This window comes from Leptosomus discolor, chromosome 1 (assembly GCF_034619465.1).
Source record: "Leptosomus discolor isolate bLepDis1 chromosome 1, bLepDis1.hap2, whole genome shotgun sequence".
Lineage (NCBI taxonomy): Eukaryota > Metazoa > Chordata > Aves > Leptosomiformes > Leptosomidae > Leptosomus > Leptosomus discolor.
Window position 1 is genome coordinate 133,748,789 of NC_141391.1, and position 17,541 is coordinate 133,766,329.

Here is a 17,541-nt window from a genome sequence, read left to right on the forward strand (position 1 = left end):
ATTATTTCAAACTATTCAGAGAGCAGCAATCCTGTTCTGGTCCTTGAAATCCTCTGAGCAACACACACCCACATACCAGCATTATTTTCTCACCTCCTCCGTATAAAAACAAAACAGAAACGTGAGAACAGTGGGCTGGAGATGGAGCTGCAGAAAGTGAAGTTGGAAGGATTAATTATGTAATACGCCCCCTCTCCCGCCCTTACCCACAGCAACACGAGTGAGGTAAACCTAATCCTCCCAGCTGACAACTCAGAACTAGAAAGTGCCTGGAGGAGTGAAAGCAAGATAAACGCGTGGGGAAGGTGGCAATGTACTCCCACAGAGGAAGATGTCATGACGAAAAAGGCTAAAAAGAAGTTCAAGACACCTTAAGCCCCTTCCCTCCCCAGCAAGACCTCTCCCTCCTCCCTGCCTGTTCAGCAAGAGCTGCAGCCGGATCGGGTCTATATTTCTACAGTTCACGGCTATCTGACAGAGTGTGGATCCTGCTGAAAAACTACTAGTAAAACAGAAGTTGTGAACACACACACAAGAAGATATAAGAAAGCAGGTTTGCTACTTAACTCGGAGGGAAGAAGCTGGAGCAGACTTCTTCAGTTGCTCTCTGAGAGCCTTGCCGAGAGACCTTGCAAAGTTAAGTGTTGCTGATTCAAAAGAGGAGGGGTGGGAAAGAAAAAAAAAATTGTGCCTCTCTATGTGAGAGGAACACAACGTGTGTATGTGCGTATGTGTGAATGCGTGCTCTGCGTGAGAGGGTGTAGGCGATGGGTGAGGGGAGCTTGATATAATGTTTTTTCCTACGAAAGACACGTAAATGCAATTCCCAGAGAAGGGCACCAACCTCTGCCCAAGAACGGAGGAGGAGGGGGAGGGGAGGGAGGAGGGGGGGGAGGAGGGGGGGGAGGGGGGGGGAGAGGAGGAGGACGAGGAAGAGGGGGGAGAAGGAGGAGGGGGGAGGAGGGGGGGGAGGAGGAGGAGAAGGAGGAAGGGGGAGGAGGGGGGGAGGAGGAGGAGGGGGAGGAGGGAGGGAGGAGGGAGGGAGGGAGGAGGAGGAGGAGGGAGGGAGGAGGAGGAGGAGGAGGGAGGAAGGAGGAGGGAGGGGGAGGGGGGAGGAGGGAGGGAGGAGGGAGGGGGAGGGGGGAGGAGGGAGGAGGGGGGGAGGAGGGAGGGGGGGAGGGGGGAGAAGGAGGAGGAGGAGGAGGGGGGAGGGGGGAGGAGGAGGAGGGGAGGAGGGGGGGAGGAAGGAAGGAAGGAAGGAAGGAAGGAAGGGAGGGAGGAAGGAAGGAAGGGAGGAAGGAAGGAAGGAAGGAAGGAGGAGAGAGGAGAGGAGAGAATTAGTTACGGGGAGGAAAGGAAAGGGAGAGTGGAGGAGGGTTTGCTATTTCAGAAGACCTTCATAGGAAGGGTGGCAAATTCTGTGACCATCTTTAAAGGGAGTTTCCTGGGACCTAGTAAGAAAGAAAGAAGCCCAAGAACGAAAATAAAGGGCTATGATTTCCTTGTCCTGTTGCTTTGTCTCTGGCTCCCTCTGCCTCTGGAAGAGTAGCCACAGGACACAAAGATGCCCAGCCGGTCACTGCACACCGAAGTTCAGTTTAGCTGGTGCTTCTCTCTTGTTTAGCCCGACTGCTTCTCTGAAGGGGAGGACTCACAGCCCAACAGCCTTTTATTAGTTTAACCTGAAGAGTGTGTGCCGCCTCTCTCTGCCTATCCCAAGAGCTCGCTGGAGGTGGAGGAGAGGGGAGAAAGAGGAGGACTTGAAAGTGCCTGAGGAGCTCTCGATGCTAAAAGGAGACAAACGTTCCTGTGGACGACGCAGAAAGGACAAAGCTGACTGATTTATTGCTGTTTTCCGTATTTTTTTTTTCTCCCTATCCTTTGGCACACACCAGTGTTTGCAGATCTTTAAAAACACAAAACAAAACACCAACCCCGAAGCCCCAACCCCTTGGCTAGCTCTTATGGGAATGAAACACTCCTCCCGCTGCCTGCTCCTGAAGAGGAAAATGGCGGAGAACACTGCCGACAGCACTGAGGTAAGGATGCGAGGCAGAGTCCGGCACCCGGGGTCCCCATCCCTGAGCACAGATCCCTTAGCAGAAGCAGGAATAAGTGCAGATAAACTTTCCTGGCTCCTTCGGCTAGCCCCTGCCTCCGTTGCTGCTATGATTCCCTGCCCGTTCCCCCTAGGCAGAGAACTTTGCACCCCGCTGAACCCTCCTGTCGCTCGGGCTGGTTCCTCAAGAAGTTGGGTGGCCTGGCGCAGGCCGGGCGGAGGTGAGGCTCCGTGCGGGGTACGAGGGACTGGGAGGAAAGGAGGGAGGGTGTGTGCAGCCTAAGGACGGGGGACGGTTATTTGTATATTTGAGGAGGCTGAAAAGGACAAAGAAGGTCTTTCCTTGGCCAGCTTTGAGTGCTTTTCGCCTGAAGAATGCCGTGGGGCCTTTGCTAGGATTGTTTGGGGGACTTTAGGAGTCTGCGTGTCTGCATCATCCTGGATATTACCAAGCGGATCTGCCCGAGGCGGGCAGGAGGAGCATTCCCCCTTGCGCCCGGCTGGCCTGAGCAGCGCCGAGAATAGGTTTGCATTGCCTTCGGGACGAGGGGGTACCCCCTCGAGCTCTCAGGTTTTCTGCAAGACTTCCCAGCCCACCCCACCCCCAGCCCTGTTACCTTCCGTTTCCTCAACATTGGCGTTGAGAAGATCTTGTTTACTTGTCTAGGGCTGTCTTGACCTCCCTGAGACTTCTCAAGGGATACAGCAGTGTGTGAAGTCTCAGAAGGAAAAGCAGAAGGATGCAGTCCTAGCTTCTCTGGGAGCATGTGCGAAGTGCGAGTGTGTGCCAAACTCCCCATTTCTATTAATAGACGCTGCCTAGCGCTCTGACTGAACGCTTAACACATGGCTGAGCGATATGCAGCGCAGCCATGTACAGACCCCTAAGGACATTGCGCCCCAAACAATTTCAACAGCTTTGTCCTTAGATGCACGAGCAGCACTGACCCTCCTCCCCAGCTACCCTGCTGAGGTAATAATAATAAAAAAGCACCACTTCAGTGTGGGTGAGCACATGACTATTTCCTCCTCTGTTCTTTCTATGTCCATGACACATGTATCCTCCTTTCAGATAGTCCTCCTAGTAGGTGTCCTGCTCCATCATGAATTCCACATTTCTCTTTCTAATAGTGCTTTCTCTGCTTGATCTTCAAATATATACCTCCTTTGCCATGCCAGGTGACGAGCAGAATTTTCTTAAATGAGTATGATGTAAGCACTGAATCAAAAACCATGCCTGCTACTGCATTACAACCCCATAGAGTACTGTTTGCAGAAGAGGCATCTATAAATAGCAAGTCTGGCTGCACATCTGTAAACTGTCATAGCACTGACAGTACATATTGCATTAAAGGTCTCAGGATCCTGGGCAGTATTGCAAGGAGAAATGTACAAGCACAGTCAGTTCCTTTCAAAGCTGTTTTTCAATGTCTGTCTTTAGACAGGGAAAATAGGTGAGAGGACTCTAACTATTCCACTTCTATTTCAGTTCTCTATTAGTACATTTTTGTGATTTTACCACCCTTGTCTTTCTGCTTGTGCAATGCTGCACACACTGCAATGTCATTTTATTGAGGTTTTCTTAACGACAGTTTCATTCCGATGCTGCCTGGAGGTTAGGAGAATATTAAAATGCTGTGCTTCTTTTCCTCAGAGTATCCGTCAGTGACAGAGTAGTGAAATGAGAGTGAAAATATTGCAGATTAGACATATGCTGCTGTGCTTCTACCTTAAGAAAATAAAAGGGATACATTCATAACACATGCGAAGATATTTTCTATTTTACTGATTTTTCGTATTTGTGATGTTAAGATCTGTTATTTACTAAGAGTACTATGTGCATACATGCAGGCTTAGAAGTGCACCAAGCAAAATATGCCAACCTTTGAAGCTCTTTCATTCCTCAAGCATCTATATTTAGCAAGGTCATATGATACCAATCTGACCTTCAAACTTGTATTTCTCTAACTTTCTCATGAAGTGAGCAAATGTTCTGTGACAGAAGGAATACAAGACAAAGCAGCTCACTTTTGGACTTAACACAGTGTCAGAGAAAATTAGGAATTTATATAAATTTGCTTCATTTGAAATCAGTTGGGTACTATTAATACACATGATTTGATATTCACTAAATTTCTGAAGTACTTTGATGCCATGGTGATAGGCATGATGTAAAAAATGTCAGCTATAAAGAGAGGTGAAGAGTTAAAACATTTAACCAAACGGTCAAAATGCCCCACTTTCAAATCATTCCAAAAACCTTCCGGTTCTTACTCAGATTGATTTGCTGCAATTTCTTATGTTACCGCTTCATACTATTTTTTTTTTTTTTTTAATCTGTCACAACTAAGAGAATTATTCAAACTTTTGGTCAAATATGGCAAGTATACTCTTTCAGTAGTAAGGCAGTTAAAAAAATATATTAAGACAAAGAACATGGACACTATGAGAAACTTTCTATTCCCTTAACTACCCTCCAATGACCATAGTGCTAGCTCATTTGATACAAAATTCAGAGATTCCAAACCCCCTTGCTTTCTAACGGTCCTCACCGAGGTGGGAGGCTAGGTGTAGCTGGGTAAGGATTCCGAGATGAACACTCAATAACAGCAGAGTGTTATTAAGCAGGCATTCTTTATTGCAGCGCTGGGCAGCACCGGGGATGTTCCACCATGAGTGCTCCAACGGGCTAGCAAAACACACCAGTTCATATACACAAAAATCATACATATTCATCAGATTTCCTGAGAAGGGCAGTCTTATGGTGATGCGTTCCCGGAATTCATTTGCATAGTCCAAGCATGCGCAGTAAATTTAGGGTTAGGGTCTTTTCATCCTCAGGTCCTCCGGTGGTCGCTCATAGTCTTCCTCACGCTAGTTGAATCATCCTTCAGCATAAGCCAGGGCCCCTTTTCTGATGCAACCTCCTCTTGTAACAAGCGGTCCTGTAGATGTTTGCTGGGCATCTCCTTAACGTCTGGCATGTGTAGATAGCTTTGTCTCCTTGATGTCTCCTTAACGTTTCCTTGATACCTGGGGCTTTGTCTCCTTGATGTCAGACAAGATGTTATCTATTTATCAACTTTGCTCAGCAAATATCTAAAACCATCCCTGTGAGGGAAGGAAAACTCAGGAAAACAAAGACTCAAGCGAAACTAAACAGATCACAGTGAGGCCTTAGTCAGGGATTGTCAGGTTTAAGTCTTTCACATTAGCCTAAAGAGCTTGAAGAAATGATGACAACAAATACAGATAAGGGAAAGCCAAAGCTACAGTAAGACAATACTCGCTGTTTCCTCAATACGAGACAGTAGAAAAGCAATAGCTCACTAGCATTACTTTCCAGGCAAGGAAGACACCTTGTGTTACCAGGAAACTTATAGAAGTGTGCTCTCATGGTACCAGATTGTAAAGACATTTACATTACCAGTATAGCCTTATATCTTGATACAAAACATAGTCAAGTGAGTGGAAGTGTTGCCACAGGTGCTCTTGGATCTTGGATCAGGCTCAGAATAGTTTTGTAATTTATTGTACTGATAACAGCCTGATACCAGTCTGCCTGTCAGACTTTAAGTGGAACCAGTGTTTTTTTTGCTGTTTATAACAGCCTGAAAGTACACAGTACTTTGTATAAAAATAGAAGTCAAGGGGGATAAAACCATAAGTCTTTTATTTAGAGCCTCACTGAAGGCCATAAGGGTCCCACTAATAGGAAGCTTGCTAGAATGGTTTTAAATCCTTGTTTGGAGTGCACAGGGAAAAAAAAAGGTTCAGAAAATCTTTGTTCCCTTTGGCTATCCCATGAACTTTAAGAGAAGTTCCGTGGGAATAAAAGCTGTAGAATCTCTCCTCAAGATATAAAAATGAACCTCTGTATCTTTAGTCATGGAAGAAGACTTGTCTAAATAAAACAGGAATGGTTGCATAAATAACAGATCCAGAATAGAGTTATCTGCAAATAATTAAAGGCACTCAGACAGAAAACAAAGAAAGAGAAACTGTTCTTTGTAGAACACATGCACAAAGATTCATGGTGCTGACCTGCTGTAGATTTCAGTTTCTGTGTCTTTTTATTTTAAATATATTAAATGGAAACCATATTAATAGTAGGCCTGATATCAGTCATGGGAAATAAATTGAAAGAAGTGAGATATCAGAAGTGTGCCTGAATGTATCTTGTGAACCTATGCCAGGTGAAGGGAATAGAATAATAGAATCATAGAATAGTTTGAGTTAGAAGGGACCTTTAAAGATCACCTAGTACCCACCTCCCCCCCACCCCACAATAAGCAGGGACATTTTCAACTAGATCAGGTTGCTCAGAGCTGTCCAACCTGAACTTGAATGTTTCCAGGGATGGGACATCTACCACCTCTTTGGGCAACCTGTTCCAGCATTTCACCACCCTCATTGTAAAAAATTCCTTCTTTAAATCTAGTCTAAATGTACCTTTTTTTTTAGTTTAGAACCATTACCCCTTATCCTGTCGGAACAGGCCCTACTAAAAAGTTCGTCCTCATCTTTCTTAAGAGCCCCCCTAAGTACTGAAAGGATGCAATAAGCACAGAGTGCTGCAATAACACAATGTGCCAGGATATATGTGCCCATCCAACAGATATATACATCTACATGTAACAGGTTAGTCACTGACTGAAACAATTCTAGAATCTGAAACTGAGCTGGTTGTGTACAGTGCAATTGCACAGTAATTCTGTAAAAGGCAATTCTTACGGTGAAGACTTCGCAGTGTCTGTAGTGAGAAAAGATACCTATTTCATTTCTAAGAATAGAGACATTAGGTAATTTTTAATGGTAGCAAAATAGAGTCCTCCCTGAATGTCCCATTATACGCAGCTTGGGGTTTGGTTAGAAAAATGAAAAATCTTTTGAAGATTTGGGGTATCAAGCATAATAGATTTGCTTCCCCATACAGATGAATATAACTGGCGCAGTATCATGAGATCCAGGTCTTTGACAGTAACTGCTCTGTTATCAGAAGTGGGGAGATTACAATGTCCTATCTGCATGAAATCCAGCCATACTACTACTGAGGAGAGTAGAGATTATAAAATCTGTTGAAATAATGAGCTTCTGTTTGTGATTCATGAGCAGGAAGAGGTGCAGAGCAAGAGTGTGTCTAACAGAGATCAGTGGACTGAATTCTTTTGTTCCTGACTATTACACTGGATGATCTTGGAGATGTAATTTAATCCCTTTGATCTTTCCCATTCATACTGTTGAATTTGGTGATTTATTGTGAAATGTGCTGTAGAAGATTATTATTTGGTGTTACTGAATTACTTAGAACACCATATATGAATGAACATTGAGTGAGTGACGTTTACTCAAAAAAGAAATAGCGCTGCTATGTGGCATACTTCTTAGGCTGGTGTCTAGCTAGCTGAAGAAGCAGCTTATGACACACCTTTCAACCTTACTGAGTGGTGTGCCATATGCCGACACCACATAACTTTGAATGGGAAAAGTTACTGTAGCTGGTGTGTGCAAGCAGTATGGATGAGCTATAGAGATCAGACCGGTGGCCTATGTTCTAGATGTCTGGCACTGCTGACAAGTGCATAGTATCAGTGAATAATCTTTCACTGTGGGTGTAGTCAAATCCCCAAGGGCTACAGAGGCAGCTGCATGAAGTTTAACTATAGGGAGTATTCCACTTCACCACATTTTGATCCTGTACAATGTTCCCACTAGGACTAAGTAGCCCATGCCACTGAGGCTAGTAACAAGGCAGGTCTAATATAGTCATGGGGGCATTTTTCGTTTCTAGCCAGTTCAGGAGTGGGGCAGCAGAAATATGGCTCTGAGCTGTCTTCTATCAACTTCAGCTGTGCAAAACATTAATTTAGCTCCGCTGAAGATCTCCGTATAGTTAAATGCATTCCATTCTTTTCTCAAATTTAATACTAAAATTCATGACATCGACCATAATATTTTGTCCCCATTGAAGAAATAACTTTTGGTTGGCATTAATCATATAAATAGGATCAAAAAATGTTTATGCTTAAATAAAGAATAACAGCAATCACTCAAAGCAGAGTTTCAAGATAAAGATATCTTAGCATGGATCATCCTCTGCCAACATAAGGTTGTTCAGGCGAACAGCATTTTAGTGTCAAGAAGACTGGTGTTTTTTAGAAAGGGTACGCTTCATACTGGTGACATCATGGGCCAGATCATATTGTGTCATTGTGACAATGCTAAAAGACAAGTTCCCTGCTAGTGAGCGCTTTGCACGAAAGTTGCTTAATAACTTTTTTCCAACCTCAGTCTGTGAAAAGCATCATGTTCTTCAGAGCAGAGTGCAAGAAATGCTGTAGATGACCACCTTTGTGATTGTTCTGCCTCCATGCTGAAAGTGAGCTTAGCAAGACTGATTCACATGCCTTCCAGAGCTTCACCCTCAGCCTGATTATGAAAGATGAAGGCTTTTGCCCTTACTGGTACAGGCAGAACAAAGAAGTACATAAAGGTAAAAAACCATTGACTAATATTTTCATAAGATTTTCCCTCAGCCTTTCTGAGTTTGTATTGACAGGTGAGGTGATGAACGGCTAAAGGGGGTGAATGATGAAACTGCTCCTCCTCTCTATTCCATAGAGAATCCTACTGCCTGCTGTCCTGCTCATTAGCTTTAATGCCAGCTTTATTTTGATCTAGAGTTTAGGGTAAAATGCGATTGTCCTTTCCATAATTTTCTTTCTTCTTTGTGAATAACCTCTAAACAACAGAAACAAGAAGCACTCATCTCAAGGAAGCAGAGAGGAGATTGCCTGCTAAGTGGCTGAGTTTATGGCCACAAGAGTGTCTTCACCATGCCAGAATGGAGCAATTGATTGCTGACTAATCACTGCCTACTTGGCTCTTTCCTGTATTCTGGAACAGGTACTGACTGGCTCTGTGGCATTTTTTAGCATGCTGTTGTCTTCAAGCTGTTGCATGGCAGCTGAGACAACTTTCTCACTTCACAGTGACTGTGAGAGGATGGGCACTATTTCACTCTTAGTATTTCAGTTTTTAACTGAGATTTAAGAGGTGTAGAAAGATGAAGGATGATGGCTTTACTTATTTCTTATAAGCTAGGTTTTTCAGGTCCCAGTTGTGAAAAATCTATCTCAAAAATACATATTTTAAAAGGTATTTAGAATGTTGTCTTTTCCGTAATCTGCATATTTCTAAAAATAGAAACTCGGTTTGAAAATCTGGAATAGAAAATCTATTTATCTTCATTTTGTTGCATCAACAGTTTGGAGATTTAGAGACCAGAATTGGAAATAAGGCAGACTCACTTGAAGAAGCACTCACTGTCAAGTTTGCTTTTCTGAAAGCTGTTATGTGCAGAAATTAAAGATAATTTTGCTTTGTATTTTGAGTGTAAACTGTTAGGATCATAAATAAAAGCTCAATGTCTTCACTTTCCAAAATGAAAAGAATATTTAGTAACAAAGCATTTGCAAGGAAATTACGGTAGGAATAAAATGTTTAGCTAAAGTTTTAGACAGAGACATAATAAGGTGAGGAGAACACTGTTCTCCCTCACTTTAAAATATCCTGTCCTGCAGTTAAGACATGCTCTTGGAAGTCTGTGTGTATTGAAGACTGCGTTGTAGCTGAGTCTTTTCCTCCCAGAGTGAATTACTGTTTTAAAAGGGCCATTACCACCTTTTCTAGCCATTATTCACAGAAAAGGAGTTTCTTCAGCTTTTCTGAGAAAGGATGGGGGAAAAAAAAATCCAACTTTGAAATGGGGGACATAGAAGGGTGTATTTTCTAAGACATTCTTTTATACCACTGTCTTCCTCGGCTTTTCCTAGTGGCAAACTCTTCATCACAGTGCAGTTGGCAGTCTTCACATTCAGCATACTGTTTGGTCTGGACCATACACTTAAGTTCCTAGTGCTCTTCTTATACTTGAATCCTTGGACAGGATATCTGAACCATTCTGTAACAAACCCCCCTCCCCTTTTTAAAAGAAAAAGTAGTATATCCATCTCTTGTAACAGTACGATGAATGTAAACATATACTGGTTGGGAAGCAGTGGTATATACTGGTCTCCAAGGATTCGTGTTGAAGTGTTCCTTCAGTGCTGACAATGCACACTTGGGGTCACAGGTGGCCTAGCAGTTCTTCTATCCTTCTTGTCATTTTCTGGCCATACAACCAGAAAGCTCAAACCCAGTCTCAGAGCCCAGAATAATGTGTGACCGAGCCAGGACCTTCCAAGAACCATCTACCAGTCCAAAATTATTTCTGTTATGGACCTTAATTTCTCACTTAGGAGGATATGAGACCTTGCCATCTGTTTTAGTTTGTAGTTTCATTCTTGTACTATCCATCAATCCATTGCCCTGAAGCTTGACCCCAGCTTGGGATAAAGACCAGCTACTGATTTTCTTTTCCTTAGTCACAAATAGGGAGGTAATTAACCCTTCCCATAACTCCTGAACTACTTCTGTTTGAAGACCATGTCTCATGATTGTGCCCTATGTTAGACATTACCCTATCTGAAGTACAGGTCACATACTTTATTTTTTTACTCTAATCTCAGTTACATTGGGATGTATCAGAGGTGATACCACTGAGTCCTTTATAAACAGGGATCATGCTTGGTGGCATTGTAGAAACACACACGTGTTGGTTAGAAAGGACTTTTATAGAACATCTCATGCAACCTCACACTCAGTGTAGAACAGTCACCAGCATTCGATCATGTTGGCCATTGCTCTCTCTAGCCAAGACTTGAAAATCTCCAAGCGCAGAGAATCCACTACCTCTCTAGGCAACCTCTTCTACAGACCTCTCAGTGAAAAAGTTCTTCTTATTGCCCTATCCGAATCTCCTGTCGCGGTTGGAGTGATGCACTTCACTCATAAGAGAGAAGTAGCAATAGGTTTATTGATATAATAAAACAGTGATTTAACGAAGTTTTATAGTAAATGCAACAGTGGTTTAACAAGATTCAGTGGTAAGGTACACTTGATTATTTACTGCATAGAGGACAGGGTCAGACAAAACTGTAAGGGAGACCCTCCTGTTGAGTCACGAGGTTCAGAAGGGACCACCTTGCTTTCTAAACTCCTTCTCAGAGAGCAGTCTAGATGCAGTTAGATCCAGCCCTAGTCCCAGGCTTGGTCAACGGTTTATGTCTAAAGGACTATATATGTGCAATCAATCCTTTATATCACTTAGCTAATATTTCAAAGTTTAGCATGCTGTTAATCACTTACTGAGAATCTGTGGCGGCAAGGAATCTCTCAACCTCGAGGAGTAGCCTTGAGAGGTGTCCCTACTCAAGGGGAGATCCTGGTGTGCAGCCTGTTGCCTTGCAGGAGAGCTCAATGGACCCTGGACTGTCCGCTATTTGTGGAGTAAGATAATTGACTTATAGTTATATTTACATACCAACTACAGAAGTTAGTTTCTTCCAAATTTGGCTTGCGTAGGACATGGCCAGCACCGTGGTTAGGTGGGAGCATTTTTCAGAATAGCCCTTGGCTATTGTATTGTTATCTGTGTCTGTCCCGTGTCGTCGTCGTCCCGTGTTGTTCCCCCCCGCCACCGTCCGTTGTCGTCGTCGTGTTCCCCCCCCCCAATCCACTTTGAGCAGCCATCACAACCAGAAGCATCCATTACGACCACTACAGGGGGACACCAGTACACCTTCTGCCACACAGCAAGTTGTGACCTTGTTGCTATTGAGAAGAGATGGCCTCCATTTTCTTTTTAACAATCTTTGAAGTACTTGCAGGCTGCTGTTAGATTGTCCCTTAGCCTCATTTTCCACAAATAAAACAGGTTAAGTACACTGTAATCTCTTTTTACAGGTCATCTTCTCAGACCCATGACCATAGTATTATATAGCATCTTGCTTACCAGCTTTTAACTAAAAGCTCTGCAGAAATGTTATGAGAACGGAAAGAAATAATATTTTCTTAACTGAAAGAACTTTATAGCAGAAGTCTAACTGATTAAATGCACGTGACCAGGTAGTGGCAATAAAGTGTATTGTGGAGAAATCCCATGTGACTGACCCCAGCTGTGTATCTGGAATGTTTTTCTGTGATATTTTGCGTTAGTTGTTTCTTACTTATTTCCCCTAGAAAGAGAGAAGTCAAATCTGAAAAGCAGCACTGCTTCTTAATCACAGCTTGCGTTTTGTGTAGCTGTACATCTGGAACAGCTGGTTCAGAAGGAAATCCAATGAGATGGTGTTAGCAACGACATAATATAGTTGCCTCCTTAGGAGTCACAGTGTTTTAAGCTTAATTAGGTGTAGCTGAATTTACAGGCAGCAGGGGGTGTTCAACAATTGTTAGGGATGCTCTGCCTATTGTGTTGTTGAGCCTTAAAAAAGGTAAGGGACATCTGGTTCTGTTGGCTTTGATATAACCCACTAGATCCTCTGCAAACCTGAAGCAGACCAAGGATGTGAAATAATAAAACTGAGTGACAAAACCAGTTATTGGGCAGAGAAGACAAAAAAGGGAACATACTTTATTGTGCAAGAAGGTATGTTGCAGAACAAAATTTCAGCTAAATCCTTTTCAGCTCTGTGTGTGTTTGATCTCTTCGATTTCTGGGATTAGAAGTGGCAAATGTGAAGTTGTCCTCAAATAAAAGCCCTGTTGTGGAAAATACTGTATTTAGTCACGAATCACAATGTGCTTTGTAAATTTACTGGAAGTCAAAGGTCATAATGAAGTTATTTTGTGAAGGTGGAAAAGGAAGGAGGGAAGAAAGGCAGGAGGAAAGTGGGTGGGCAGATGGACAGGGAAGGAAGAAGGGAGGGAGGGAGGGTGAGACAGAAGGGAAGAAAGGAGGGAAGGAAAAGGAGAGAGGAAGGCAGGAAGGAAATATAGGGAATCACAGTCAACATCCAAGGAAGCTGCTCATTTCCATAAAAGCAGGAACAGCAGAAATGAATACTTAAATTTACTGTCAAAAAGTCACAGAATCACCCTGTGATTCCTTAAGGCTGATCTTACCAGTGAAGACCAAGGCAAAGAACACACTGAGTACCTTAGCCTTTTCCACATCCTTTGTCACCAGGGCTCCTGCCCCATTTAGTGATGGGCCCGCATTTTCCCTCATTTCCCTTTTGGTGCCTATGTACTTGCAGAATATTTTCTTCCGTGCTTCGTTGTCCCCTTGTTGGATTCAACAAATGCAGGGAATCAAGGAGCTGTAGGTGGAAGTAGCAGGATGATCTGCAAAAGAACTCTGCAATCAAAGTTGATTGTGAAGCAGGTATGTTTATTACAGCTCTGCAGCACTGGGTGCAGCAAGGGTCAGGTACCGTAAGGATGCTGGCACCCCGAGCCGCGGTAATTGGGTCTTATTTAAAGTAACAAAACTTACGTATTTACATATTTATCGCTCTGTCCCGCTTCGGATGTAAATTAGATCTCCTCCCCCTTGCGCAGGCGCAGTCTTCCCCTTCGGGGGTCTTTTGGTGGTCTTGGGGAGGAAGTAAGAGTTCCTCGATAGTCTTCATCATGATTGTCCTTTTGAACCCATCCTCCAGAGTGCGCAGTTCAGCCACAGCTGGGCCGTGACTTCTCCCGAGACCACAGCTCAAGGCAACATACCCCTCCGTGGTCACGGTCTGTTGCACAAATACAATTCCTCCCCCATCACCATCTTACCTAAAACAATGAAGCAGGCCTTCGAGTAATCAAGACCCTACTTGAGCACAGTGAAGCAGGCCTTCAAGTGATAAAGACCCTACTTAAGCCTTGCCAAGGGCAGGGGGTTACACGCTTGTTTACCAAAGACAAGGCCAGCTAGCTAATATTGCACAGACTAAAGCATATCACATATGTCAAAAAGAATATTTTCAGATATTTTCTACTTTCCCATATCAAGGAGGCCATCAGGGCAGTGATTCAATTCACCCTTTTACAGCTCATAAATAAGGAAATAATAGGGGATTTTGCAACAGCTCGTAAAGTCTAATGCAAATTTCTTATTTCTGCATCAGAAAGCGAGAATAAAAACAATGTTGACTGGTTTTTGACTACCATAGTCAGTGATAGAATAAGAAGAGATAGTATGTAGTTCTAGCCCTGTGATTCACCCCAATCAACCGTGAATGAGGAAAGAACATAACACAGAAAAACACAGGACTGTTTTTATTTAGTTGTCAAGGTGTGTGTATTAAGGCTTCCTTGAAATTTGCTTTTGCTAGCATTGTCTCACAAATCACTGGTTAATTTTACAAATAACTGATTTACCATACCGTGAGAGAGAGAGAGTGTAAGTGAAAGCTTTTCACTCACTCTTATACCCACATGGCCACATATACTGTTTTCTGAGACCCACACCAATCACCACTCCAATGAGTAGAGCCAGGAGAAGATGCAACACTCCTCACTAGTCTCTGTGTCAGGATCTTGAGCAGCAGCTCAGCTCCAACTCCTCACAGTTCTGCCTCAGGCAGACACATTGGCTCTCACTTTACCTTATGTTTGATCACAGTCACGTTGTCATTGCTGAATGTGGCATGTTACTGAGAAGACAATTTTCCTAGCTTGCTGTTTTAACTTCATTACCCTTCTATTAATATCTGATCTGCTGAACCTTTATTAAATCAAAAAGCTGATTGTCATTTTCAAGGCCGTTCAAAGCATGAGGGAGCTGGGTCTCTTTAGGTTGGAGGAGATTGAGGGGTGACCTCATCAATGTTTATAAATGTGTAAAGGGCAAGTGTCAGGAGGATGGATCCAGGCTCTTCTCAGTGATGTCCAAAGACAGGACAAGGGGCAACGGGTGCAAGCTGGAGCATAGGAGGTTCCACATTAACATAAGAAAAAACTTTTTCACTGTGAGGGTGACAGAGCACCGGAACAGGCTGCCCAGAGAGGTTGTGGGATCTCCTTCTCTGGAGACATTCAAAACCAGCCTGGATGTGTTCCTGTGTGATCTACTCTAGGTGGTCCTGCTCTGGCAGGGAGGTTGGACTAGATCATCTTTCAAGGTCCCTTCCAACCCCTAACATTCTGTGATTCTGTGATACGTATCTTTTCTCATTCAGTACTGAGAGGTTAATTCAAGCCTTTGGTGACAGACTTCATCTCACATTTCTTAGATTTTTCAAACATACTTTAATGAACTATAATACTAGTACTGTGACTGTGTATACAGTTTTAATGAAGGTTAGCGTAGAACTTGTAAAACTAGGCCAATTCAAAACTGGGTTTATGTTTCTGTTTTCTCTGTATTTGACATTCAATTTCTGTCCTGCTTTTCTACGAGAATTTTTTTTTAAGCAGATAAACTTAGTGGGAGATAAAGATAGATAAGGATTTTAAGCAAAGAAGGTGCTTTCATTTGTTACAGTGAGATTTTCATGAAAATGTGAAACAACTTCTAGGATTTTTAATAGAAGACATGGTTTCATGTAGCCTCAATACAATTATTTTATTGAAGAAAAAAGTCTCTGTACCATGTTTCTATCTGATGGGTCTGTTCCTTTCTCAACATAAAAGCCGTATCAAAAGCTCATAAAATATGTCTTCATCACTTTGTAAAGTGGAAGACAAAAGTGTTTATGCTTGCAAGATCTATTTCGACCAGGTAAAACTGAGTATTCTAACCATGCCTACTGGAAACCAAGGTGTTCTGATCTCAAGACAGGTTTACCCTGATGTGAATGCACCAGTTTCAGCAGAATTATTTGTGATTTATATACATTCAGCACCAGCTCACATCTGTGTATAAAATCATATAGAAAAGCATGAATCACCAGTGGTTTTGCTCAAGAACAGAGTTTTCATCATTCTGTTTCATGATTCCATAAAAATGTTAGGAGTATTCTTTCTCGTATCACTTTAACTGTGTCTGAAATAGCAAAATCTTCTGTTGTTAACACAAAGCTATATAAGCCTGATTTATATCAACACAACTGTCAACAACTGCTTTTGAAATACACTATATAGATATCTTTTTAACAGGTGTAGTTCAGAATCTATTGGAGTTAACATAAATTGCTGAAGATCTTTGAATGCTTCAGTAAATGTTCTATTAATAATGCAAGAAATGCTGAACACACTGGTTTGCTCATGTGTGTCAGTAGCACTCAGCATGATTATTTATTGTAGAGTCAAGTTCCATACTGGCATATTTAAAACCACTCCTCATCCACCTTGTATAATATGGAACAAAAGTAATTCCACTGGATCTAGTGGGACTACTTGTGTTCTGAAAGTTAAATACATAGCCAAGTTTCTTAAATAACTGCTGAAAAAACATTGAAGTCAATTTTGGTATTTGCAGCCCTCTTGAGAGCAAATATGCTATCCAAGCCTGAAGCTGATGGGTTGTTAATCTCAAGTCTTTTACAATGGAATTTCTCAGACTAGGTAAACCAAAACCAAATAATGTTTAATGACCAAATATGAGCAAGTGTACTTCATTAGGCTAAATTTACAGAGTGCTTAAGGACATACATGTTGTCCTTGCTATAAATGAGGACTAGGCAGTCTCAGAAGTACACATGATTGCCTTTACATTCTGAAGAAAGATTAGTATTTCTTTGTCCATTACTAAGTAGACTTATGAGAATCTTTCCTTTACTGGGGTTTTTTAGACTTGAGTTTTAAGTTTAATAAGCTCCTTCAATGCAGTTACAAAATACCATCACTGTTAAAAAAGCATTCATAACCAGTGTAGTTCCAGAGTCTGATAATTAATGAATTACCAACAAGATATTCAGTCACACTGACACCACAGTTTCTACTCTATTTCAAATCAACACAGTTACTCTACTCCCCATCTTGGAACTAAAATGCAAATACACTAGTTCTGAATGAGCAAGGCTATGCTATTTAATAATTCAATAACTGGCTTAACATTGTGATCATTTCTCATTTCAGCCACACAGGGAAGTATGGAGTTCCTTAAACACACATTAATATGCTTACTTTAAAAATTGCTCATCATGGGTATGTGACTTTATACATATACACACAATGTTTTATATGTACATAAATTCAAGCTGCACGTTACACTGTGACTTTCATTTATTTGTGCACGCAGGTTGTCAGTGTTATTAAAACTATGTCAGAGAAGACACTACTGTGCTAATGTGGGCTCATATGCTGTAACATGATAAAATCGTGGTTAAAGTTATACACCACATCAAATGTTTGTGTATATATATATATTTATCTGTTGACAGAGACACTACATTTAAAAAGGCAGTTTCACAGAAAAGTCCTACCTTTTAATTCAATAACATGCTTTATATTCAACTGTCTTCCTCTATGTGAGTGTTATGACAAAATTCAGTTTAGTTGTGTAGAATTACAGGAAGATACAGTCTTCCATTTCAAGTTGAAATAACAAGCTTGTATTTCAGATATAGTGCTAACAAAGCTCTAGAGTAACTTTAAATTCAACTAACATGGTGTGTTGTTAGGAATACAAACTACCAATTCATAAATAAAGCATTTAAAAATAT

At 42.1% G+C, this 17,541-nt stretch overlaps 1 protein-coding gene across 1 annotated transcript in view; it reads left to right on the forward strand.

The window, feature by feature from the left end:
• The first annotated feature begins 1,964 nt into the window (after window positions 1-1,964).
• The window catches only part of PRMT8 (protein arginine methyltransferase 8), an 89,252-nt gene continuing 73,675 nt past the window's right edge, over window positions 1,965-17,541 (forward strand). Inside the window, exon 1 of the mRNA XM_086465086.1 lies at window positions 1,965-2,039. Within this exon, the coding sequence (XP_086321212.1) occupies window positions 1,965-2,039 (75 nt within the window). The remainder of the gene's footprint in view (window positions 2,040-17,541) is intronic.